The sequence below is a fragment of the Perna viridis genome, chromosome 5, assembly GCF_037379345.1.
Source record: "Perna viridis isolate PV_CMFRI_1.1 ecotype Kerala chromosome 5, ASM3737934v1, whole genome shotgun sequence".
In the NCBI taxonomy this organism is placed as follows: Eukaryota; Metazoa; Mollusca; class Bivalvia; order Mytilida; family Mytilidae; genus Perna; species Perna viridis.
In genome coordinates this window covers 31,546,061-31,572,054 of record NC_142449.1, presented here as the reverse complement: position 1 = coordinate 31,572,054, position 25,994 = coordinate 31,546,061, and the positions used below count along the sequence as shown (strand labels likewise).

At 33.7% G+C, this 25,994-nt stretch overlaps 2 protein-coding genes across 5 annotated transcripts in view; one reads left to right on the top strand and one right to left on the bottom strand.

Moving 5' to 3' along the window:
* LOC148617074 (uncharacterized) overlaps positions 1–16,478 on the bottom strand; it is a 47,012-nt gene extending 30,534 nt beyond the window's left edge. For 2 of the 3 annotated variants that reach the window (XM_088584374.1, XM_088584376.1), the window contains exons 1-12: positions 16,377–16,478; positions 14,763–14,838; positions 13,339–13,633; positions 12,331–12,459; positions 10,804–12,072; positions 8,559–8,732; positions 7,918–8,060; positions 5,615–5,719; positions 5,330–5,459; positions 4,691–4,884; positions 3,623–3,796; positions 1,002–1,082 (exon numbers count right to left, since the gene is read on the bottom strand). In XM_088584374.1, the coding sequence (XP_088440500.1) occupies positions 1,002–1,082; positions 3,623–3,796; positions 4,691–4,884; positions 5,330–5,459; positions 5,615–5,719; positions 7,918–8,060; positions 8,559–8,732; positions 10,804–12,072; positions 12,331–12,459; positions 13,339–13,633; positions 14,763–14,786 (2,718 nt within the window). In that variant the 5' untranslated portion in view covers positions 14,787–14,838; positions 16,377–16,478. Of the gene's footprint in view, positions 1–1,001; positions 1,083–3,622; positions 3,797–4,690; positions 4,885–5,329; positions 5,460–5,614; positions 5,720–7,917; positions 8,061–8,558; positions 8,733–10,803; positions 12,073–12,330; positions 12,460–13,338; positions 13,634–14,762; positions 14,839–15,862; positions 15,958–16,376 lie in introns of those variants that run through there. The other variant, XM_088584375.1, reaches the window with a different exon arrangement.
* Positions 16,479–18,139: 1,661 nt separating this feature from the next.
* Positions 18,140–25,994, top strand: part of LOC148617073 (uncharacterized) — a 31,739-nt gene continuing 23,884 nt past the window's right edge. Inside the window, exons 1-3 of one of the 2 annotated variants that reach the window (XM_088584372.1) lie at positions 18,156–18,271; positions 21,157–21,241; positions 24,276–24,551. In XM_088584372.1, the coding sequence (XP_088440498.1) occupies positions 18,257–18,271; positions 21,157–21,241; positions 24,276–24,551 (376 nt within the window). In that variant the 5' untranslated portion in view covers positions 18,156–18,256. Of the gene's footprint in view, positions 18,272–21,156; positions 21,242–24,275; positions 24,552–25,994 lie in introns of both variants that reach the window. The other variant, XM_088584373.1, reaches the window with a different exon arrangement.

The window sequence follows — 25,994 nt, the reverse complement described above, 5'->3', positions numbered from 1 at the left end:
GTGTACCATCTTCTTTGGAAAAACAACGATGTATAATGTTTTTAAGTATGGGGAATAGAAGTATACAGTGTTTAAAAATCATAGGTTTTAATGCTATTATATTCAGACAATAGTCTTGAACTGATTGTCTCCAAAAAGATCTTTCGAATTTTTCAGGATCCACATTGAATTAATACCACTACAGGAGTAACAAGTGTTGTGGTAGGAAAAATACCCATCATTTTGATAATTTTCAGAATTAAGGAGAAAAAAAATAGATTTTCCATATCAAGGTTGGTGCTTTGAGATATAATTTCATTGAAATGCACTGTGAATGAATATTTAAAGGGCAGATAACTCAGTAAAAAAACCTCATTTTTTCGAACATTCTTTAGAACAATTTACAAGTAAATACCTCATCAGGATTTGGCTAAACCTAACAATTTTAGATATATGCGAAAAACTTTTGTCTGACCCCCATGGTCTATTTTTAGTAACAGTGCCCATGTTTTTGGGGAATTAAAAAATTCCCATGTCAGTTCTATACAGGATACCTTAAGATACATTCATGCCATGTTTGAATGCAATTATTCAAAAAAGTTCACGCCAGCAACATTGATGAAAGTCACAAAGGCATAGCAATTTGGCCAGGTGAGCTAAAAAGTAAATGAGCAAGTGGGACTCAAGTACAAACTGGGAAAATTGACAAGGTTCACCGTAAGGGTAAGTGTCCTTGAATCTTTGACCCAATTTAAATCTTCTAATCTCTATTTGATGTTTACATTTGATGTTTGATGTTGATGCATTGTGTCCATGACTATTGCGTTGTTTGTCACTTCGGTATCAAAGATATTCTTTATAAACATATCGCTACCATGCAAACTGTTAGATTTGTAAAACAGCTTTGAGATAAATTGCAATTTTTCCTTTACAAAAAATACATATGTTAAGTAAAAAAACGGAGAAATGTACTAAATCAATAGTCTCAAAACATTAAATTACAAGATATTAAAATAACTTACAGTGCCATCTTCTTTCATGAGTTGAACTGTCATTTTGTAAAATCCACCATCACAATGTCCTTCGCGATACATTTCTGACACCTGTCAATAAAATTTAATTGATTGATTCTGACTTTACGTTCTTTTGCATTTATTTCATACATTTAAGGACAGTAATGATTGCTTAATCGAACCAAACCTGCTTTGTACAACTCCGACACACTAAACCAGATAATTTTTCTGCTAAACCACATAATTAACTTTTTTTCTGGAAACAATTGTCTTGTTGCTCATAAAATGGCAAAGTCAGGTAAGATTAGAGAAGAAAAGAAAACTATGATTGGTGAACAAATCGATTCTAATGGTGTAGATGGATACACATTTAATATCCACTAGTTCACAATGATGACCATAAAACTTCCGTAGTGATGACTTCAATCTTGTAGCAACATAACCCTGTACAAGAGGCCTAATTGTAAGAAGTCGAACATGGTACAGAAAGTCTACGTAGTTAAGCAAGCTCTGGTATAAATTACCGTATGAATTGTGATATGAAAGGGAGGTAGGCACAACAGACAGGGAAGTTGACAATACAGAATAAAAAATCATTGTCATGTGTATGCCATGTATATAGTTAGGTCAATAGTCTTCATTTACCCTTGATATCTATAATAGATCACAAAGCTGATTTCGTAGTGTCTATAGTGTCCTTTATCTCAAGATTTTTTAGATAAATGGGGAAATAATATCCCCGAAACTAGGTTTGTTTGAAGATGTCCAAGATTAAAGGATCTGGCTATATGATGTTCCTTCTTTTGAATCAGATCAGCTTTAAACTCAGCTTCAGAGTATAGGAATAGCTTAGCAGGAGTCGGACTACAATTTTTTTCCATCGGAGTTCCGACCGTCTGCTGGAAAACGTGTCCACCACACTGGACTTGTAAGTTGTCGATGCAAAATACAAATATTTTGATAACTTCTTCTTTGATAAATTTGAGGAATCTACCAAGTACTACATTTTTTGTGATAAGGAATCTGTACCAAGTACTACATTTTTTGTGATAAGGAATCTCTACCAAGTACATTTTTTTGTGATAAGGAATCTGTACCACGTACCACGTATATGTATCTAGATCTAGGTGTAGGTCGTCTTTTATGGAGTAAAAATGATGTACAATATTGAGTCATTGTAAATGAGCACGGGTAATAGTTGAAAATCATAGGTCTTGATGTTTGATGTTATTGCATTCTGATAACATTAATAAAATAAAACTGTTATGAAATTAAATACTCTCTAGTATGTCTTCGGAAATGATGCATGCTTATTCAAAGGCACAAAATTAAATTATAATAAGCTAGTGCATTAACTTGTCTATAACACAATGCTTTATACTTATTTTACACGATAGATAGGCAATAAATTCTATCCTGGTTCCCAGGACTACGTTCCAGGTATTTGCTACTAGCCATACACTGTCACCGTTATATATGTGTAACATACTGAATATTGCAAGTAGTAACCAGTCTAAATTAATCCTTCCTTTGAGGACTTTATTTCTTTTTACAATCCATCAAAACATAGAGAGTATTTATATATTTTGTTACAGCAAATAAAATGGTTAACTCCAGGGGATAGTGTTGTTCTTGTATCGATTTATTGAAAGTCACATAATAAACTTCCATATACAGTAAACTGGGCAATTGACAAAGAAAATTAAACTCTTTTCTTTTCCATTAGTGATTTTATTGATTTTAAATTGATGTGTTATAGAATTTCAATTATATAATTATGGCTATAATAAATGTTTATACTTTCGATTAAACTATTTGCTTTCTATCATTTTGAAATGTCGTGCTATCTTTTTAGTATGTTAACCGAGATATACATTTTATTTCTTCTGAAATCTTCTGGTAATTTTTTTGGCCCCTCGTTGGTATTTATGGTTCGAGTTATTGCTTTGAGATATCAAGTTTAAGATCAAATTCAAAATTTTAAACAAATATTGGTCAAGGACACATGGTTTATGGCGATTTCTGGTTGCCTTAATCTAATTTTGTTGTCAACTATTTCAATGTTTACGGCTAGCATCACGATACAAATTAATGATTTCCCTCAAATGTCAATAGTGTTTGAAATGTTGGTCATAATAGTGTGTCTTTGTATTGTTATTTGACTTTTTAGTTTATTTCGAAGAAGTGTCATCGTTCTGTTACTGTGGATTTTATTATATGTTGTCGGGGCATTTCAGGGCTTACTAGAAAAGTGATTACATTTATTGAAGATGTTTTGATGATATCTGTAAGTATTGACTATTTTCACAAAGGTTAAATGATGGTGCATTTGACCAGAAAGTTGTATTGATACTAATCTTGTCCCTGCTGTTGTGAAAGGGAAGATGTCACTTCATTGTTTCATTTCCTATTTAGTTGGTACATAAAGTTAGTATGTTCATTACATGTCCTAATAAATGTAGTTTTTGAGAAAAATGTCCTCCAGTTATGGCGATTTTTAATTTTTTTTGTAAGACATTTCATCAGGTAATGGTTATTCGTATGAAGGAAACACAAGCTCTATTTCCTGAAGTCAACTAGTTAATTTGCTGTATTTTATCTATTAAGAAGTTTTTCTTAAGGACTTTCACCTGTATATCTGGTGCAGTATCTATATATGCCTCAGAAAAATGATCAAGTAGGTTGACCTCTTGGTACTTTTCACACCACATATGTGAAGTAATAAGAACTTTCTCAGTTGCAGCACCCGCATACTCGCCGATCTTGAAATTCCCCTTAGTATTCCAATATTTCATATCGAGATTCTGAAATTTATTAATTGTTAACGTTTTTGACGTTAATCCAAAACAATAAAAATAACATGCTAACCAAGTAACAGGGTTTGATATATGGTGAAAATTAAGGTGGAGAAAATCATAATGATTGTTCAAGGCAAATGCCACATAAAAAGAATTCGTAATTAAGAGTAAATGTTAAATAAATTAGCAGTTTCTTGTACACCGTACAAATAATTTACATATAGATTCTCCTTCAATAATGAATGATATGAAAACATTTCTCTGGTTGAGATTTAGTGAGCATGCTAAAATCTTACTTTTACTAAGAGTAATCAAGGGAACCAAGGTTATAGAAGTAATCAAAAGAATGTAATCCAGGGACAAAGACCAGACATGGAAAACAGACATACACAACAAAGAACACAAACTCGGACTCCACTAAAAACTGGGAGCATGGACCAAGTGCACCGGTAGGGTAAGCATCCTCTGCTTTTCTAGAAATACCCTCCGAGTTGCTCATAAAAAGTCAAGTCCGGGGTAGACAAATGAGGAAAGGAAAATTGATCCGTTGAATAAATCAGTTTTCATGGTGCTGAAGGATACACCATAACAATCCACAAGTTCATGATGATGACCATAAAACTTCTGTAGTGATGACTTCAATCTTGTAGCAACATAAAACTATAAAGGCTATATGGTTTGAATAAAGAATAAGTTGATGGAGAATCAGTTTCTCCCATGATATCTACAAAAAAACTTTGAAAAATGTAAAATGGCGGGAAATCTCTCATAAAGATGTAATAAACACCCAGTGGTTAAAAAGTCATGCACATTATTAATCACCAGCTTAGACTGGTAAAAGAACAATCAATGTCATTAATCATTAAAACAAGCCAAATATTTTTAATGATTTATACATACCTCCCCACTGGCATTGAGAAGTAGGTTTGGTGACCACCCAACAATAGTCATAACTTTCTTCGTGGTGTTAGTACTAATAGGTAGAACGCTATCAGCTAATAACAGTTTTTCTTTTTGCATTTCTTCTATTTCCTTTTCTGATATTACATTGTCTTTGTATGTTTGATCAAGCAGTGCAAATGCACAGACGTAATCTGTAGTGAATAATGTTTTTTTTTAATTGAAATAATGCATAATGTATTGCAAAAAATATCTGCATACCTTACTTGAAATGAAAAAGAAAATGCAAGAGAATATCTATCTATTCTTATGTTGTAGAAAGAAAGTAGAGAGATATTTTGTTAATGTCAATTTCTAAGAATAAATATCTAGAGACTGTATAATTATGCTCACCAAACAGAGCTACCAAAAGGAAAAGAAAACTTTTGATTTTCATGTAATTTGAATTGTTTCAGGTACCCCTTTGTATACCTGGTTATCAAGTTTAGTCTTACTGGCGAGTTACAAGCTAGGGTTTGAATAACAACTGTAATTGCAAATACATGCATTCATTATAATTGCGAAACAATATATATAGTAATAATATATCAATAAGACATTGATACATGTATCATTGTATGTTATTTTCAAAAATCTTACCTCCATGTGTGTAAACAGAATTAGTTCTGTCATAAAGTTCCAATCTGTTGTCCTTTATTTCTACATCAATGTTAACACAGTAACAAGAAGGTCCAATTAAATCTCCCGGTTTCTTGATTTTTTTCAGTTCCTGCAAAACACTTATTGGAATAAAATAAAAATGTGATGATATTTTACATAACGAAATGCCTTGCAATGCATTGTCATACTAAAAGGAATGTTTGTTAACTATGACAATGTTTATAAGTATAAGCTATTTTATATAGTACAGTATATTTAACATACCTCCTGGATTTTCTTTCCTACTGGTGTTCCATTGACTTTAAGATCTCTGATTTCACCAATGAGATGCAACCGCAGAATAAATTTGCCATTGGGCAAGTCATAAACCTGTTAAAAAATCATAAATCTTGCTAACTGTGGGGCGGTTGATGAGCAAGAGCATGCATGGAGCATGCTCAATATACACTTCCGCCAGGAAAATTATTTAGTTTACCCAAGCCATACTCACAAAAGTGTATATTCAGGATGCTCATAGACTTAGTACGAAGGTGTCTTTTGTTTACATAAAATGTAACCATGTCTTTTTGACATTACCTTTATACAAATCGTCAGATACAATGTAGAACTTGGGGTTTAGAAACACTAAAAATGTGCTGATCAATGTGACACAATTACATAATACAAATCATATAAATATTGCTATTTTTGATATGCTGTACATGTTTCATGGAGTAACCTCTCATCAGCAGCATTAGAACCAAATACATAGGAAGTCCACGATTAAAAAATTAGTTGTGCATGTAAGAGGTACGTATTCAAAACCAAAAATATCAAAGCCAAATCTGGCACCGATGAATTATACATAAGTATGTCAAATGTCCAGGTTGCGTTGTGGGCGGGGCACCTGGCCCCCGGTTGGGTTTCTGGACACTGTTTGGTCACCTTTTGTGATAGGCTTGGCACTGCTGCAGGCCTGTTCTTTTGAAACTGGGACCTGCACAGGGCCATTTTAGATGCAGCGTTTTCTTTTCATTTTTTTTACAAACAAAACCGTAAAAAAACAGTAAACAACTAATAAAAATACATGTTACCTATGAAGTCATGAATTTATGATTTATTTTGGGGCAAGAGAACTTAGGGTCAGGGAAAGTTAGGTACTTAATTACACTTTCCTGTGGCAAGTTGAAAACTTCATATGCTGTAAGGATTTGTTTTATTAAGGAAAGCAGTCATTGACTGTGGGAAAGTTGATTTTATATGGATTTTTCCCGAGGAAACTTCAATTTCTGAAAATCCTAGAACACTGATAACTGTACTCCTCTTTTTACATTTGTAATACAATGCATGCTGCATCGGTTTTAAGGGGTTTCTGATTTTTAGCTACAGTAAATTTCGGTAATTTATATACAATATACATGTATGTAGTTCTGGTCAGAAAAGATTGACACCTGAGTAAATGAATACCTTCCGTAAGCCAGTAACTTCTAAATACAAAAATATCAATCATATGAATACTGCAAAAATGCTGTGCACCTGTTACGAATAAAAAGTAGTTTCTTGAAATAGTTGCCGAAAAGCATATTGTCATAGATTAAGTACTTCTACGTCTAAGAATCAGGCAAATTGTATGTAAGGGGTGGCACATGAACGGAAAAAAAAACGCAGATATTTTATAGCAATAACCAATTAATTAAACCTGATAACCACCAGAAATAACCATCAAAGTGTTTGTAAAATTTGCCTTTTTAAGATATTGATAGGTCAAATTTAGTTAAAATGCACTACAAAAAAATGGTGGAATCCCCACCTCTTTCCCTATATAAGCAGTAAAAAAATATCTATGATTCAGGGTCAACTTAAATAGCTTTTTGGTTGTTTTCTAGATGTACTGAATATATTTTTTGCAAAACTGGCTGAATTACGGAAAATGATGAGCCACTCATTGCCTCATTCTTACGCAGAATGGTACTTAATATTCAACAGTATTTTCACCAAAAAAAACCCAGAAATTATTGTACGACAGAACAGAAAAAAGCAGAAGCTTCATAAAAAGTTGAATTTATTCTGCAATATGAAAGATAAAGGAAAATTACTTTACAAAATGGATGTATGTAACGCTTTGGAAATTTTCAAATGAATAGCAAAAAAGTTGCATAGCAGAACTCAGAATTTGGCCCGAACGAACGTATCTGGTAATAATCAGTTATAACTGTATACTGAAATTTAGAAATCATTCCATAATTTACTATTTCCTGTCACATTAGTGTGCATTTTTTTCAACTTAAGGAGGTAGACCTACATGTAGGGTTGGGGACACAACTCTTACAAATCACTGGAACATTTGTAGTCAGTGTTAGACATCAACCTCATGTAAGCATCAAAGTAACTCGGACTCATTTCATTCTATTTCAAAGGAAAGCTTCAAAGGTTTTGTTGAAATTGAATAAAAATCATAATACAAACACATCACTGATTTTAAGAGTTATTTCCCATACCCTAGTTCTACCTCCTTTAACAATATAGTCAATGTCAGTTCTGGTGGGCAATTAGTCCTACAATTTAGCTAACTTTATCCACATTCTGACCTTGTAAACAAATCTCGTGTCTGTTTCATCTTGATTAAAGTTCGATCTGGCAACTGCATACATGAAGCCATCGTGGGACTTCAACATGGACGCAGGGAGTTTGACTTGTGGTTTTATACTTCCGACTGCTTTACAACGATGACCTTCAATGACAATATTTGACCCTAAAAACTGTTCGGGGTGGGAATATGGGTGGAGGGAAATTTACATTTATTATGAACAGATTGAATGGAAGGTCGTAAAATGATTAAAACGAAAGTTTTTGTAAAGAAACCAGTTAGCTGCAAAGGCTACAATATTAACGCTATTACTTCATAATCATAGCCTGCCTTTGAAAAATGAAGTCCAAGATTGAAATATCAGTATTTTTTCACACATGTAACAAGGTAAGAGCGAATGATTTTTGTTAAATTTCACAATTATTTGATATATAAAATAGTTTTTTTTTTTAATTAAAAAGAAACCATTCGCTAATTCTAATTAGCTCATGACTTTTTTTTTAATGAAACAGTATTGTGTCAAGGGGGTTCCAGATTAGCTGTAACCCCTTTTTTGCACAAAATGATCAAAACATTTCAACAAAAGATAGATTCAACCCTCGTAACTCAGCTGTCTGTATCTTCATCATGCACCGTGATTACCTCTCTCGAAATTCGGATCGAAGTTGGCAAATAGTCTGTGTTCACTGGCATACACTATATCATTCATATCTTGATATGCTGGTCCGGCGCAATTAAGAGCATATACAACACCAGGCTTCTGTCTTGTCAATGAAAATGGTGAACCCTTCATCTCTAAAAACACATCCTCTCCAGCTAGAACATGAATAGGATAATTATTTAAAGAGAGGAATGCAATCGTAAACATGACTTTACTTACAGAAACATCTTCAAAGATAATATAAATCTATCTAATGTTTGCATTTTATAGTTGCCATCATTGGTAAACATGGTCTACCATAAAATAAATCAAATTTCAATGAATTTCAGAATGTAATGTTTGCATTTGTTTATCATAAATAAAAATAAATCATTTATGCACATGTTGATAAATATTCATTAATATGTTATTAAATATTTATTAATATCAATAAATGGGGAATAAATTCCACAACGGCTTGCCATAATTTTTGTATTTTCTTCATGCAAAGATTCACACTTTTTTTAAGAAAAGGGACAAGTACTGTACTTTTAATTGAACCTTTGGCCACAGAATAATACTGTTGGGATAATCAGTTAAAAGGAGTGAATAACCAAAATATAATTGCAAGTGCCATAGCCGAATTTACCTGACCTGCAACCCTCATCTTTATTATTTCGATATTGATACCCGACATATCAATATCCAAATAAAAAAAATGAGAGTTGCAGGGTCAGAGGAAATTCGAATGATTAAAAGTGCTAAAGAATGCTCGTATTCAACGAGTGCGTTGAGTTTCACCTCATATTCTTTGACATGCTTTGCACGGCATCTATTTCAATTAACGCCATCCCCCCCCCACCCCCACCCCAACTCAAATCCTGGATCCGCCCCTGTATTCCGTGCACGAGTTGAAATCTTCAAGCGTTCTTAGCATGAGTTATAATAGTTATGATTTCATAATTGCTATTATCTAATTTAAAACATCGGAGACACTGGGCAGGAGAATCTTTCCGGAATTTGACCTATCCTATATTCTAAATAACAAAATTACCGAACATTAATCCGATCCATAATCAAGTCATGTCCAAAATAAATCTGACAAAATTTATATTATTTTTTTTAATCATTACTTGTTTCCTCCGCTCTTCGATTCGCGCTAAAATTCTTGAAATGACTATTTTTAGATCATGTGTCCGGTGGATAGAACTACTTTGACTCACGTTTGAGTACAATTCCCGCATTTTTTTTCAAGAAGAAATTCTCCTTTCTGCATCTGAGGTTATTTTTTAGTGTAGCGGAAATGGCCGACTAGTTCCGATTGAAAAAAAATAATAGATGTTTTGATCGGCGGATTTATACTTATAGCGTCATTAAGGCTAGAAACCACTAATTCCACTTCCCATAGGCTTCTATGCTAATTTGACAATATTCAATGGCTTCTCTGGACTTTATCTTAACTTTAACCTGCAGAGGACTATGTATCAGCATGATTCTAAATATGTCAGCTCACAATCCTCAGAATGGCATGTGGGATTAGCAGACTTGCAGTACACTACTGGTCACCGGAAGTTAAGGGTCTATAAATAGCATGGGAAATCCCAGTGTTTTCACAAGATAGGGGTATATTTAGAAACCATTATGGAGATTAGGCTTCAAATCACAAGAAGCAAAATGCACCTATAAAATGTACAGAAACTGTTTAATTTTTTAAATAAGATGAGAACTTTTTTCACAGCACTATGAGGAACAGGGGTAATTTCTGCGTAGGACTATTTTTGCGTACGTTCCAAATGCTCATTGCTTGAATTGGTGGTCTGTAACCTTAAGCGGAAAATGTCCGAGATATATTTCACAAGAATGTGCAATATCAAAATTTACTATTTTTCAAGAAACGTTCGATACATCACTGCTATCTGTATAATAAACATAGATTTTCCTTCAGTAGAGGTGGTAAACTTGAACTTTCAACATGCGAGCTTTTAATCAATAATAAACTCTAAGAGAATCGGTTTGTAGAAACCTGAGAAAATGTCAAATAACGGAAAACTCTCTCAGAAGTTTAATAACCTGTCAGTGGTTTAAAAATTACGTGCATTTTTAAGCACCGGCTTAAAATGGGAGACATGAAGAAATGAGTGGCTTCCCTTAAAATACACGTACAGGTATATACGGTGTATATTCAATATACGCATACCAGTAACTAACCGGGGGGCTGTATCTAATGACGGAAAAAAATCAACTTACTGAATGTATTCTTCCTTACGGCAAACACTCGTATGAGGTGGTATCCAACGCAGATCTCATTTAACTTCCATTTGTGAAAAAATAGGTGTCGCGCACCCTCATTCTTTAGATCTTTCGATCGAATCGTTTCAATAACTTTATGGTTAAGCATTATGCATACATCAGACGGCTTGTTTATACTGCCTTTAATTTCTTCAAGCGTTTTGTTGTCAATATAGCCATAGGTCTTGTTTTCCTCCCCTGTTGCTAAACATTGCGTTTGATTAATAGACCGATATAATTCTTGACAGGAAGACTTGATATTCGACATAACACCATATTTGCATGGACCAGTTGGCCCATTCACTGATAGTGTCGAGTCAGGAATCATCTCGAATGTCCATAAGTCAGATTTTTCATACTCTGGACCATGCGATCCGCAAACCTCAAGTGCAGATGTGACTTTACCGTCTGCGACATTCACGTGATACACCGATGAAGCGGTGTTATCTTCTGTACCATTGCTGTTGGAACAAAGCACAACAAACGTAGAATGACCAGCGATCGTTCCAGACAACTTGACTTTCTCTTTTCCATCGATGGTCTGGGTCTGACTCACATATGTTTGGACGGTAGGTGGCGTAAGGTTATCTCTATTATGAAACAAAGAAAATCGGCAGCCTGATGGACCTTCAGCTCTCAGCATGCCATCATCAGTTGCTGAAAACTTGAATTTATCCTCTCCAGAAATGAGCTTTGATTCAAAACTGTTGTCATTTGAACCTGATCGTACGATATACAGACCATTTAGAGGCGTCTGATTGTCCATCCCACTGGCCAAGATCAATGTTAGACCAATACCATATTCATTACGGTTACCATTTACATTCAAAGGAAATATTACCTCTGTGGAACCTTCAGGAATTTCAGCAAATACGCCGTTTCTTAAGTTTCCATTCATTGACTCGTTGGAGAGGTACATGTAATGGTTCGTACCGAAAAGACAGTCTATAACATATGTCCCATCTTCATCACGTGTGTGATATATTGCGGAACCAAAATGACCATTATTTATTTTTGCTACTGACGTAACTTGCATATGATTGCAGTCAAATCCGCATCGAATCATCATCAATTCAACATTACTTCCCTTTCCGTACAGAACAGAGTTAAACAAGAGAGCTGTGCATCCACCATGGTGGGCATTTACATTCAATGGTATACTAAATTTTCCGTAGGAACGAACCGGCCAAGGACTGGTGCTTATTCCGTAAGATGTCCGGACAAAGTCTGTAAATCATAATAGTAAATGATAAAAATAAGATGACAGCAAAGAACTTGATTTTCTATCAACATTTAAAATCAAAATCACAATTTTGAATTCAAAAATATAAACCGGAAAAGTGCATTTGGGTGGCGCCTAATAGACAGCATACCGCAGTAAAAGTATGCAGATTCTGCACTAATATTTAATTTTTACATTTACACTGTATCAATTAAATCAATGATTATGATCTAATACTTTAATACATGTACAATTTATGTTACCATGATCATTGTCCTCATTACAATTATCTGTTGAAATGGTATCTAGCATAGGACTTTCTGCTTTATTTTCAGATTTATCTTTGCCATTTTGGGCGACTTCTTGTTTTTCTTCCACGATCTTTGTTTCCACTACAAGTAAATACACCAACATATTATGATTTTTTTTTAAACAAAAGATAGAACATATTTTATTACATGCTGTTTCATACATGTGTTGTATTTGTTTTGCTTTATCATAAAGTTTAATGACAATAAAGTTTTTTGATTTGGTTTGAGAATGCAACATTATTACAAATAAATACATGCACCTGTAATTTTATTAGAAGTTAAGGGGTTGTCCATCCAAACATCAGGCAGTGGGTAGCACACGACAAAAAATGATTTCATCCATTTCAAATCACAAATGCATCATTTCTCAAAGTTGAATGTTGGTTTTTGATTTACTGCGCAACGATTAAAGAGAAATACATTACATAGAAAGCATTGAAATTCATTACAAAAAGATATATCTCTTTATTTAACGCCAAATTAAGTTGCTTTGTTAGAGGATTTTAGAATCGTTTTCTGGGCCATCCATGGTCAAGTAATATACTATATGACATATAAACATTACACTGGATGAAAATATTTTGGTGGGATACAATTTACCTTGTGTCACCCATATCATAAGATCTGCCTGATTTTTACATAAACAGCCTTTTAAATTAGAATCATGATTTTTGTGATTTTTGTTGGCTTTTTGTGAGTTATCATAAAGTACAACAACTACGAGGCATTTTGTAATGTTATGGATTTACATGTAGCTTAGTTTATGTATCCTGTAACCAGTCGATTGAGGTCTGCTTGTCCATGGCATCCATACATTGTATGTTTTTTTCAGTCGTAAATATATCTAAGTATATACCGTACGCATTTATAAAATAATAGAAAAAAAACCACGGACTACTAGTATGAAACAAGAAAAGACAATACAATGTACTTGAATGTAAATATTGGTAAATTATTTACAGTAGTCATTCTGACTTTGTTCGGTCTTCCTACTTTCTTGAGTTCCCTCGTTAACAGATTCCACAGCTACATCTTCCTGTTTCTCTGCGGCGAATTCCTCTCCTTGCTGGTTTTGTGGAACTTTCTCTCTGACCTGAACTTTAGAAGACACCGTTCCGTTTCTGACAACATCGTGCTCATTTTGTGTAGTATTTTTTAATGCATCTTTTGTTTCGTCCTTGTTTATACGACTAGTAACTGATATTTCTTTCAGGGTTATTTCCCTTCTGTATCCTTTCAGAGCAGTTGGCGTGGCCTACAATATCGGGAAAACTTGTACAATTTGTAAAGATCGATGTGAACGGCTTAAGGAGGTAGACCTAGGGTAAGGGACATAACTCTTGAAATCAGTGATACGTTGTATCATATTCAATTTCACCAAAGCCTTTCAAGCTTTCTTTGGAAACATAATGAAATCAGTCAAAATTACTTTGATGCTTGTATGAAATAAATGTAAAATGTGAAAATTTGAAACTTTTGAAACTTGTTTATTTTCACTAATGGCCTCACATGAGGCATGATAATACAATTAATTTAAACAAACAACAATAATGCATGAACTAACATATATACACAAGAATTAGTTGTATGCAGATGAAATAGTAATATATCTAAAAATACAGACATTTTTTGCAAAATTTCGCCAACCCGACAATTACATATTTATCACGACTATTCATTAGATCTGAAAGATTAACGATATTTCTGTTATTATAGATATGAACAGGTATAAATTTGTGTCTTTCTTGACTTTGACTTAAAAAGTTACAGTTAAAAATATAGTGGAACTCATCACCCAATTCTTGTTTATTACAAAATCAGATCATAAATTCTTTCAGCTCTATTGATACTGAAACATCTACCAGCCTCAATTGGCAATTGAATACAAACATTCCAATGATTTGTAAGAGTTATGTCCCTTACCCTAGGTCTACCCTCTTAAGGAGTGGTCTTTATAAAATAAGACAGCAGGTAATTCGTGCATGTCAAAAACCCAACATCTAGGTCCTTATACCTGACACGTTCACCGACTACCCCAACAGTTAAATAGACAAAGAGGGTCTATTAATGTAGATCTTCGAAACTTTAAATAACACGAGTCAAAGAGCAGATTTGTACATATTCCAAATTCCGTGTCTTATTGCACCACAGTAGACCGATTTAAAGCGCTTCTTTACGAATGGACACGCTTTGATAATTTCAAATTATTTCTTCTTATCAAATAAAAATCTACCAAAAATATTGATTCCAAATCAGATCATCAGATATAGAGAAGAAAAGGTTCATTGTCTTCTATTTGATAGCTACATGTATATGTATCTCTATTAGCCTAAATATTCATCTTTATATGTTCGGGGATTTATAAGTAATTCTATTTTTCTTACGTTTTTGCCACAACCGTTCCCCATGTTTCCGTAGAATTTACTGTATAGTTCACTTAGTATCTATCAACTGGTTTCCCTGAAAAGATATACAGATAAAGTGAAACTTGTCGATCTGAACACTTCTGAAGTTTAAATTTTTGTTTAACAGGTTTAGGTTTAGACAGGTGTATTTTTAAGTACCATTCTATGTAAGAATCAGGCATTGGGTGGCACAATATATATATATATATATATAAGGAAAAAGTGTACATTTAAACTAACTTTGACCTATCAATATCTTAAAAAGGATATATATGAAGGTTATGAGGTTAATTGCAAAAAAAATCTGCCTCTTTTTCATCTGCCACATCCTAATTTTATTTTACCTGATTCTTAGATAGAGACGTACATATATAGATAAAATTTATATTTAAAAAGTTTCAGGTTTTCAGGCTTTGATTTCGAATTGTCTCACTGTGTAAACATTACACAATATGCAATGAACTCGTCTCAGTGGCGGATCCAGGGGTGGGATGAAATGGGTTAGCTTGTGTAAAATTGACAAAAAATGGCAAATGTCCTAGCACCCCCCTTTTTCAGAGGCATCCCGGCTGGCACCACTTCTTTTCAATGTGTCTTGCTCCGCCCTTGCTCTAATGTTTCGGGACATACCTGTAGGCAATTCCAAATCTCATCAGTTACGAGGAAATATGGCTACATGTCCTTTAGGAGTAAGAATTTGATTTCTATGGGGATATAGTGATATTTCTATCACGTCTTTAAATTTTGTTTTTTTTCCTTCTGAGTAGCTATACTTCCATTAAAATAGCTTGGATTTACATACTATAGTCATACGTCATATGATAGTTTTTTGATATGCCTTCAGGGGCTGGTTCAAAAATTAGAAAAAGGGGAAGGGTTCCGAAGGGGTTCCAGGTTATCATTTGTTCACTTTTGCCTAGATTTTGCGTAAAACTAACAAAATCTTTCAACAAAAGGGAAAGGATTTCGATCCCCCGGAATCCCCTGGATTCGCCACTGGCCTTTTTGTCAGAACTTGAGTTATTCTAGGATACACATGAATTATCAAATCATACACATCCCCCTTTGTCACATCCTACCCCTTCAATCATGACGGTGACTAAGAATGTTATATGTTGACTTTTCCATTAGTTTTAATTTTTGCAAAACCACACTTATTCCAATATCTTCTTAATGCTGTCCTAAATTTTGACCTGGCATTTAACATATTGAGTGAATCTATAAATAGGGAATAATCAATTAAATATTTTTTGATAGAACACCTGAGTCTATATGCTGGCCATTGTTTTACCGGAATGTTAACCCTATACGCGAGAGTTCCCTTCTATAAGTACACTCGATTCTGAAATTACAAGTCGATGCATTTTCTTAAAAAATCATTGTTATGAATTATACATGTATAATTACATGCCAACGGAAAAACAAAAACAAATAATTTTCAAATCATAACTAGGAATAAGAGTCAATCGCGTTTTTCGTCAATAATTTAAAATGTCGCCGGGTATAAACATTCAACAGTGGGTTTCAAAACGAAGGACCAACTAAATCAGTAAATATAAATATATGAGTACATGCTAAAAAATCATAACATACCTGTGTCGCATGGACATCATCGATCTCCTGAGTACGTACGGTGGTTATAAGTAAAATTATAATTACGTGAAACGGCTCACTGAACTCACCACTTTAATGAAACCCAATATATAAAATATTTGTTATTAAAGTTTTATATCAGGGCTTATTAGAAAAGGATCAATCCGTGCTCCTATTCGGATTATGATCTCTGGAACAGGAGAAAAGCGGGAAGCGGTAGGATCAACATAAAATGTGTTAGGGGTGAGCCACAAGATCCCCTTTCACGATTCTAACTATATGAAACGGATAGGAAAATATGATGAGGCGGCAGCCTTTATAAAAATCAGGAGATTCGTGCATGTCAATACTTATATTTCTTATTCAGACAGTTACATACCACATAACATGTTCTACTTTTTCATTTGGTTGATGCATTCTTTAGGTTAAAAAATATAAAGATTGGCACCTTGCAAGAGTTATCATTCTTGATTTGGTCTGATGTGGTTGATTTTACAGTGGTACGCAGGGGCGGATCCAGGATTTGAATTTAGGGGTTTGGGCGTAAATTGAATTAAATGCCGTGCAAAGCAAGGGAAAAAAATATTATGGGGAGGGGGTCGTACGCCCAGTACGCCAGTCCTTGAATCCGCGCCTGATACGAATGTTAAGTTTTCTGAAGCAGAAAGAACTATCGTTACGTAAAACTAAAGTATATGTGGACTGAAAGAGCATCATTTGTTCGGCGTGTTTTTTTTAATACGAATCACCTCTACAATAGGCAGTGCATGAATTTTATACGGAAAGATACTAAAAGAAGGTGAATTCATTTCAACAAACATCAACGAATCTGTATCATTATAGGCGAGGTTTGGTTTTGGTATAACACTATATATGATCGGGTTAAATTATACTTGAGCATGGTATAAAACTATTTAGTACATTTATCGAATAGATAAGCAATGGCAGATCCAGAGGTGGTGCAGGGGTTGGCACCCCCCTTTCATTGGAAAATTTGTCATTTTCATGTGTAGAATAGACAAAAATGGCAAATAATGTCCTTGCACCCCTCTTTTTCTGAGGAACCTCGGCTCGCACCCCTCCTTTTCAAAGTGTCTGGATCCGGCCCTGATAAGAAAGCGTTGATACGGTGTGGAGGATGAGTCATTGGTACAAATAATTATCAGGGAGATTAATAATGGTAAAATTCTTCATGTTACTGTAAAAATGTACAAAGATGTGAACTATTGTATCAAGAAAGGTGACCAAAAAGTAGATTTTTCCATTGTTTTTTTTTGTACCTTTTTGTTTGCAATTTTTCTAAACATATATCTAGACGAAATGTAGAATTTAAACTTTATGACAACACTCTTGATATTGTAAATGAAAGTGTTTCCATAGAAACATAAATTGAAAAATCACTTATATAGGTCAGTTTATGCACTTAATTGTAGAATTAAAAACTTGAATATGCCAACTGATGTGCAACTGAAATTATTGGATTCTCCGGTAATACTGATTCTTATGTATTCATCTGAAATCTGGAGATATTAAAATATTGACGAGATTGAAAAACAACATTTACAATTTCTTGAAGTATATGAAGTATATACCCCCAAGTATATGGTTTATTGGGTTAGTTGAAGGCATTCTCTCCAAATTCAAATTAAGTTTTTGGCAAAAGTTCAAGACAAAATTGAGCGAACTTTGTTAACCACCGGATCCGACTTTTTCTGTTTTACCAGGAAGAATTTTAGACACTTGATTCGTTCACACTCTTTTTAAGGGGAAGACTCCAATTAAGAATTTGATATCTATATCAGCTTAAAAGGCTTAGTTTACCGTTATGGCGGTCAGCTATTCGTCATTGATATTCTTGATTTGCTTTAAAGTAAGCTATAATGTCGTTGAATCAGGTATGTAAAGTGCATTCATTATAATAACCAAAACATCATTTTTGTAACAAGTATTTTTTAAACTTTCACAGTATATTCAAGCTAGTTAAACGTTTATTTGACCGGGGTCGTTGTGTCGGTGAAATTCCGCCTATGATTCTCTAATTGTCCACATAAGCAACTAATGTATATATTTATCCTAATATTATTCGTCGGGTCACAAATATCCTGTATTGCTAATAATCTTTTGAAATAATCTGAAGAAAATCATATTTTTGAAATAATCTGCAGAAAATCATATCGCCCATCTTGCCTTTCCTTCTTTCTTAAAAGTAGACATATTTGGTATTGAATTTTAGGACGGCAGTGCATAGAACTAATGTGGGGATTTTTTATCCGTCAAAACACATTGCTGCCGTTACTAAAAAAAAGAACGTAGAAGCCAGACAGTAGTTTTTTTTCGAATATATCTCCAAAACTGTTTGGTTTAGCCAAATTAAATAAATAAAAGTGTTCAGCATAATGAGATCTATCAGTGATCTAATATTGCCCTTTTTCGACGCTTTTTTATTTGCTATTTATGTTATTTCATTCAAAAATCTTATCTGTCGACACTACTTGACCAATTGGAACCAAACTTTGTATGAATGCTCCTTGGGGTATTCTGCATAGAATTTAGGTGGTGATTTGTTATACGTCAAAAACGATGGTCGTTGTTATTAAGAATAGAACTTCGGGGTTAGATAGTAGTTTTTTAGCATATATCTCCAAAGTCGTTAGGTTCAGCCAAATTCTGACATTGGATTAATGTGTTCATCATAATGAGATCTATCCGCTTTAAAATTTTTCGTTTTAATCTGTTTAACAATGATTGAGTTATTGGCCTTTTTCAAAGTTTTTTTGTTATGTTTAATTTTATTTCTTTCAAAAATCTTCCCTTCTAACACTACTTGACCAATCGGAACCAAATTTGGTATAAATGTTCTGAAGGCTATTTTTCATAGAAATGTTGTAGGGATTTTTGATCCGTAGAAAAGCATGGCTGGTGTTACTAGAAATAGAACAAATAGGTCAATCAAAAGTTATATCTCCAAAACCGTTAGGTTAAGCCAAGTTCTTTCAGTTGCTTAAATGTTCCTTATTATAATGCCCACAAAAGTCTCTAGGGATGAAAGTTGCTGACGGCTCCATGTAAAAGTTATTGCTCCTGAAAGGTGAAAAATGACTTTTTTCTTACAGTTTTCAACCAATATCTTTAACACTATGATAGCTATAATGAATTTTCAGCTGAAATGATCCTTATGATAAGGCCTATAAATGTTTCTGGGGATCAAAGTTTTCGGACAACTCCTTGTTTGAGTTATTGGCCTTGAAGGGCAAAACTTTAACCAGGTGAGCGATTTGTGCTCCTGGGGCCTCTTAATTCTTTTACTTTACCATTGCCGTTTTTGTCCTTGAGTTGAGGAGTAGGGTTGCTCACTTGAATAAGACTATTATTATGAATGTTGTCGATACTTTGATAATTTCTTCCGCAATGAAATGTAATTTTAAGTTTGGAAAAGGGGGAGGGAATTGTTTTACTTAAATTGACTTTGAATATTTTTTATGCCCATTACATCTTCTTATTGACAGTTAAGGGCGCCGCTTTACAAATACACTGTATCATATGAAAGTCTATTTGATCAGAATCGATCTCATGTGTTTGATGTATTGTAATCGGAATTAAACATGTCAAAACTGTGAGTTTTACAGTGGCACTTGTAATGAGTATTTTGTGTCAAACTTAAACCTGTCTAATAGGGGCAGGGGTAATATTCCAAAATGTATTGGACAAATCGTAGAGGTGTTTTATTACATAGAAAAGAAATTATCTATTGAATGGGACCATATTTGAGCCATTTTCGACGTTCAATAACTCGAAGAGTACGATTTACAACGTATAAGCCGTGATAAAAAATCTTATATCCCTTTTTATATTTTTGAAATACATTTTTACCATGAAAATCGACATTAGCCATTAAACCTATAAAAAGTAACTAGACAGTAAATCTCCTAAAATGTATTTACAGAAATATTGACACTCTAGAGGTTATATGTTTGGAGAATGTATCACATCAAACGATTATTAGGTGGTTTTAGAGTACATATTTTACATTTTAAAAAAATCTGAAAGAGTGAGCAAAACTTTTTGCGATACCATTAAAATGCTGAGATGCTGACATGATGATGCCTATACATTACGAGTAACTGCATTATGTTTTAATGAAAAAGCTTGAAGCACAGACACACAAAAAACAAAACAAAACAAACATGCGTTTATAATATGATTTGTTCGACGGACCTCGAAGAAGACACCCTAATTTTGTAAAAGATGCTTTTTGGGTTCAAAATAGGTAAATTATTCGTAAAAGAAGTGTTAATTTAATTTTCTGCGATCGGAAAAAAGATGATTGTAGTGGGTTTGTCGAACGCATCCCAAAATAAATTGCTCTCTGAGAATTACTGGATAGCCGAATTGCTCGCTTGCTTCACACTGGTACGCTAACGTTATAACTTTTTTTGCAGTGGTAACAATTATTCAAATAAATCTCTCTTTCGTTTGATGTATAGTTACTGAAACCTCTTTAGCGGACCAAGAAGAAGGTGCATGGGTTTGCACCCTCTTTTATTGGCAAATTTGTAAATTGATAAAAAATGGCAAATAATTTCTTAGCACGCATCCACCCTTTTTCTGAGAAAGCCCGGGTGGTACCCTTCCTTTTCAAAGTGTTCGAATTCGACCCTGATGTATTTTATTTTACCAGGAAGAATTTTAAACACTGTACTCGTTCATACTCTTGTTAAGAGGACGACACTAATTAAGAACTTGATGATTGATCATGTCTGTATCAGTTGGTATATTGTAGATGTTGGTAGTAACCGTAATGGCCGTCAGTTATTTGTCAATGATTTTCTTGATTTGCTTAGTGAGTTATGATGTCGTTGAATCAGGTATGTAAAGTGCATGTATTATGATAATAAAAAATCATTTTTGTAACAATTATCTTTAAACTTTCGCATATTCAAGTTAAACGTTTATTTGACTGGGATCTTTTTGTCGGTGAAATTCCGTCTATGGTTATATAATTGTCTTCACAAGCAACTTTGTATAGGTTTATCCCAATAATGTAAACCTACTAATTTTTGCGGTGTACTAATTTTCGTTATTTTCGCGATGGACAGATAACCGCGAAAACTAGTACCTGCGAAATTAATTTTAAACACTTTAAAACGCCAAACCTTTTTTTGAAAACGCGAAAATTGATACCAGCAATTTTGTTCACTTGACAGAATCCGCGAAAATTAATACGTTTACAGTATTCTATGGATCACAAACACCCTTTATTGCTTATCGTCTTTTGAAATCAGCCGCAGAAAAACAAATAACGCCTGTGGTCCTTTTCACAAAAAATCGTAAGTGTAAAATTAGTCGTAAGTTATGACGTCATAACTTACGACTAATTTCCGAAATTCTGAAAATTCCTCTTTTTTACGATTTCATTGTAGTTATTACCCGAAAAAGAAAATATAAGCGACTGAATTGATCAGATATATTGGGAACATCATTATCTTAATTATGAATACCTAAAATATGAATGTCGGTATGCTGTGAATGAGAATTCTGTTTGATACTGAGACCTGTTTTCTAGTGGTAGAGGTAATATTTTTAACATTTTTTGAAAATCTTTTCTTGCAAATTTGTTTTTCGTGGCTCATTTATGTAGAAAATTAAGATATATATTGAATGATACCAAATTTGAGACGTTTTAGTTGAGTAATACCTCGTAGAGTCGAATTTATGTGACTTTTGACCGAAAAATCGAAAATCAAATGTTTCGCATTTTTTTGATAAATTCTGACTACGAAAATCCCAAAATTCACCAGAAGAACCCCAGAAGTATATATGGTGACAATACTAAATAGAAAATATCAAATAAGCCATTTTTTTTACTGGAGCATTAATACACTAGGGGTTTTGACATTGAAAAATATGTCAATTTAGCGATTTTTCGGCGGGGTAGGGGTATATTTGTTTTTCATTTTACCGCAAAACCCTAAGTGTTACCACAACCTTCCTGCTACTATTGTAAAGCTGAGTCATTGGTCTACATGACGATACATACATATGTCAGTTTACTACATTCTGTAGAAAAAAAGGAGTTCGTATAATCAAAAAATCTTAAAAAATAGATTTTTGCCTCAAAGAGGTATAAAAAGTAGCCAAATGAAAAAACCAAAAAATGCTTCAGTTTATTTTTTGGCCACAAAAAGATTCGTAAATGGGAGGTATAAGAATACCTGAAAATCATATCTTGGTTGATGAAGGGGTGATGGGTAAACGTGTAAGTACAGCGTTCTGTCGAAACACTTAATGTGAACGATTCAATTAACTTGTGGATGTGTATCTATTAGCGTGTGCATGATCTGGTACACTGTAGATGGGTTGTCAGAGGTAAGTGTTAGTGTCTGTAAAATTCAGGCGGTGGGTAAAACATGGTATGACAAAACACACCATGTGACAACCTGCACCATCAGAATCAAGAAAACAAACACACAATTTTCCATATTTTTTTGGTAAATTGAATAATAATATCATTGAAATGCACTGCAAATGAGCATTTCTAGGATAGATAACTCTATCAAAAACCTCGTTTTTCTAACATTGTATTGAAAAAATTCTTAAGTGATGTGAAGATCAAATAGTGGTGATTTTGAAAAAGCGAAATTATCCATGACTGAAGTGATGTTTTCAGATCGATGGGTTTTTGACCTGAATGTTTCCTATTTACGCCATGCATTTTGCCAGATTCTTACACTTTTAAGTAAAATAAAAAAGAAACACGTACAATTACATGCAAACAAGTTTGTAATAATTTAATTTCAGAAGTAAAACTTTGCTACTTGGATAAAAAAAAATTTCCATAATCTCATGGACCAAATTTTGTAATGTGGCTATGACATCATCGTCGTTTTTTTAAATAATTTACTCGTTGAATTAAATTAAAAGGAATGACTGTTATATGTGCTGGTCTATTGGAAATAACATCAATGCCCGTGGAGCACACTCGAAAATAGAATAAAATGCTAAGCAGGCTATTTAGTGCACAACGTTATTGGGGTTATTTTTGTATAGACCAAAACAGATATAACAGTTATTTCTTAAATAAAAAGGAATTATGAGAGTTGTTACAAAATACTATAATCATATTGTATCAGTATAAACTATGCAAATTGTTTATGAATTAATTAAGCCAGACAATAAATTTTGGGCGGATCCATATACATGTACTATTAGATTGCACAACAGGCAGAATTATATCCAGGGGACAGGGTAATACAGAGAGGTATATTTTAAAGTCCATCGAGCGACTAATTATTGAGAACCTAGACTTATGCACCAGAGGATACTTCTTGTATATCATGGTAGACAATCGTGGTTGGAAAGTCATGGTGTTACAGTCAACGCATTATAATAACGAACGAGCCCAAGTCATGCAGTTCCCGCTTCAAATATAACTTAAAAGCGAAAATTTGTGGAAAAGTTATTTCAGTGACACCAAACAAAGCAACATGCGAAGAAAAAATCAAGCAAAATAAAGAAATAAAAAAAGTACTACAATACGAATATCACGAACTAAATAACTAAAAAAATCAAGTGCGAAAACATGATCAGGTGCTCCGAAAGGTCAACAAGGTTACTTTCCTTGTTGCAAGGTATCAGCGCGACGCACATTGAAGGTCAAGTATATTGAAAGAGAATAATATGATAGCTGGTGGAGCAAACTTGGTTTAAACTATTCGATGAGTTAGGGAGTACATCAATGATATATCAGCTCGAGTACTATAAAGTGTATTGAAGAGGGATATTATATGTAATGACTCGAAGTTCATTTACCGGTATATTTCTACTTAAAAGGTATAATGTTTTAAGCTTCATTGAAGATACTTGATTTATCTAAACTTGTATATTTATGTATATTTTCAGTGCTTGAAAAACCAACTGATGTGCGGATAATGGTGAATGAGACAACAGAAACAGCCAACGTGTCATGGAAGAAACCAGTAAATGATAGAATAACATTTACATATGTTGAACTGAGAAGTTTGGAAAACAAAAGACTAAATTCGACGTATGTTAGAAGCCCAGCTTCACATATAGTTTATTTGGACATTCTACGGCATTGTCGGGAGTGTATTGTATTATTAGAATTTGTTGAACAAATGCGTTCGGGAAAAACACAGTGCAGATTTGCTGCTTCAGGTTAGCAATATCTTTTTATTATATTTTTCGTCTTTTTAATGTAAATAAACCGTATTAAAAAACAATGAAGTTGTATGCACTCCTCTATAAAGAGACATGTACATAACACACTATATATTATTACAGCGAAACCTGTCTAAACCGAAATCTGAATAATCTGTAAACCTGTTTTAACTGGACACTTTTGAAATTCGCTTAATATCAATTTTGAACGTCAGTAAAATTAACACCTGTCTGAAATAAACCAATTTATCAAGTAGCAGTCTTTGTAAGAATCGTACAAATTGTGTAATATATGATACACCCCTAAAAGGCTACGTATTTTTATTTTTGTTATTAAGTTGCTTTATAGGTCTATATTATAGAATGTGCAATTATTCAATATTAATATGTTTGCTCTTAGGACATAATTTACATGGAAAATCCAATAGTCATTGCTCTCTGCCTAATATGGCATTTTAAACAAAATATCAAAAATAAAAATATGTAAGTTAACCAACCATGAATCACATTCTGCATGATTCTTATGTGGAGTGCTACTTAAGTCCATAAGGGTCCGGGTTTGACAGATTTCACTGTACAGTTTTATACAAATATCTAAACTTGACTACTCTTTCCCAGAAGTGATAAAATAACTGCTTGTTTTGAATACATCTGTGTACTTACTAGTTTCATTTTTTACATTTTTCTAATACAGTAACAGTAACTGTTCTCACACTATGCAGAATATCCTTTCGATTGATATAAGAATGTCATTCGCCCGCTCACTCGCAATGATCGTATAGTTATCGCTAGAAATTCGCACTCGCTCTTAAGTAGTCGTGGTCCTTTGTGAGTTTTAACGAATATTAGAAACATGCTCCTGAAGTTCCCAAGGAACTGAAATTCTCAATGCAATCGTAAATAATTCATATGCATTATTAAGCCAATCGTACTGATGGCAAACCATTTGCATTGGTCGTAGTACATTCCTTATATGTCCGCATGGTTGTTTTCTTTTCCCATTTAAGACTGATACGATATTGTTACCAATGCTTACGATTCATTTAAGAATGAAGCGAATAGCTTGCAACTTGTAAACGATATTCAGGTGAATGTCTTACAAATTCCTACGAATGGCTTGCCAACGCTAGCGAGTGGTTACAAATGCATGCGAATAAAATGCGAACATTAAGATAATATTACAAACATCTTGCGATGTATCAGTATGAGTTTTCCGAATGGAACCAATTTTTAGAAAATTAAACTACCTTTTTTCCTCTCGAAAAAGATATTTCAAGGTGAGTTGATAATGGCTGAGTCTATACAAATATAACAGTATACCCATCGTGCTGATATTGCTCTACAACAAGAGCAAAACAGAAGGCGAAGAAGACGCCGACAGAAAAGGTGAGGTCATGCTGGGTGAGAAACTGACTGTTTAGAGGACAGACGATACAGCAT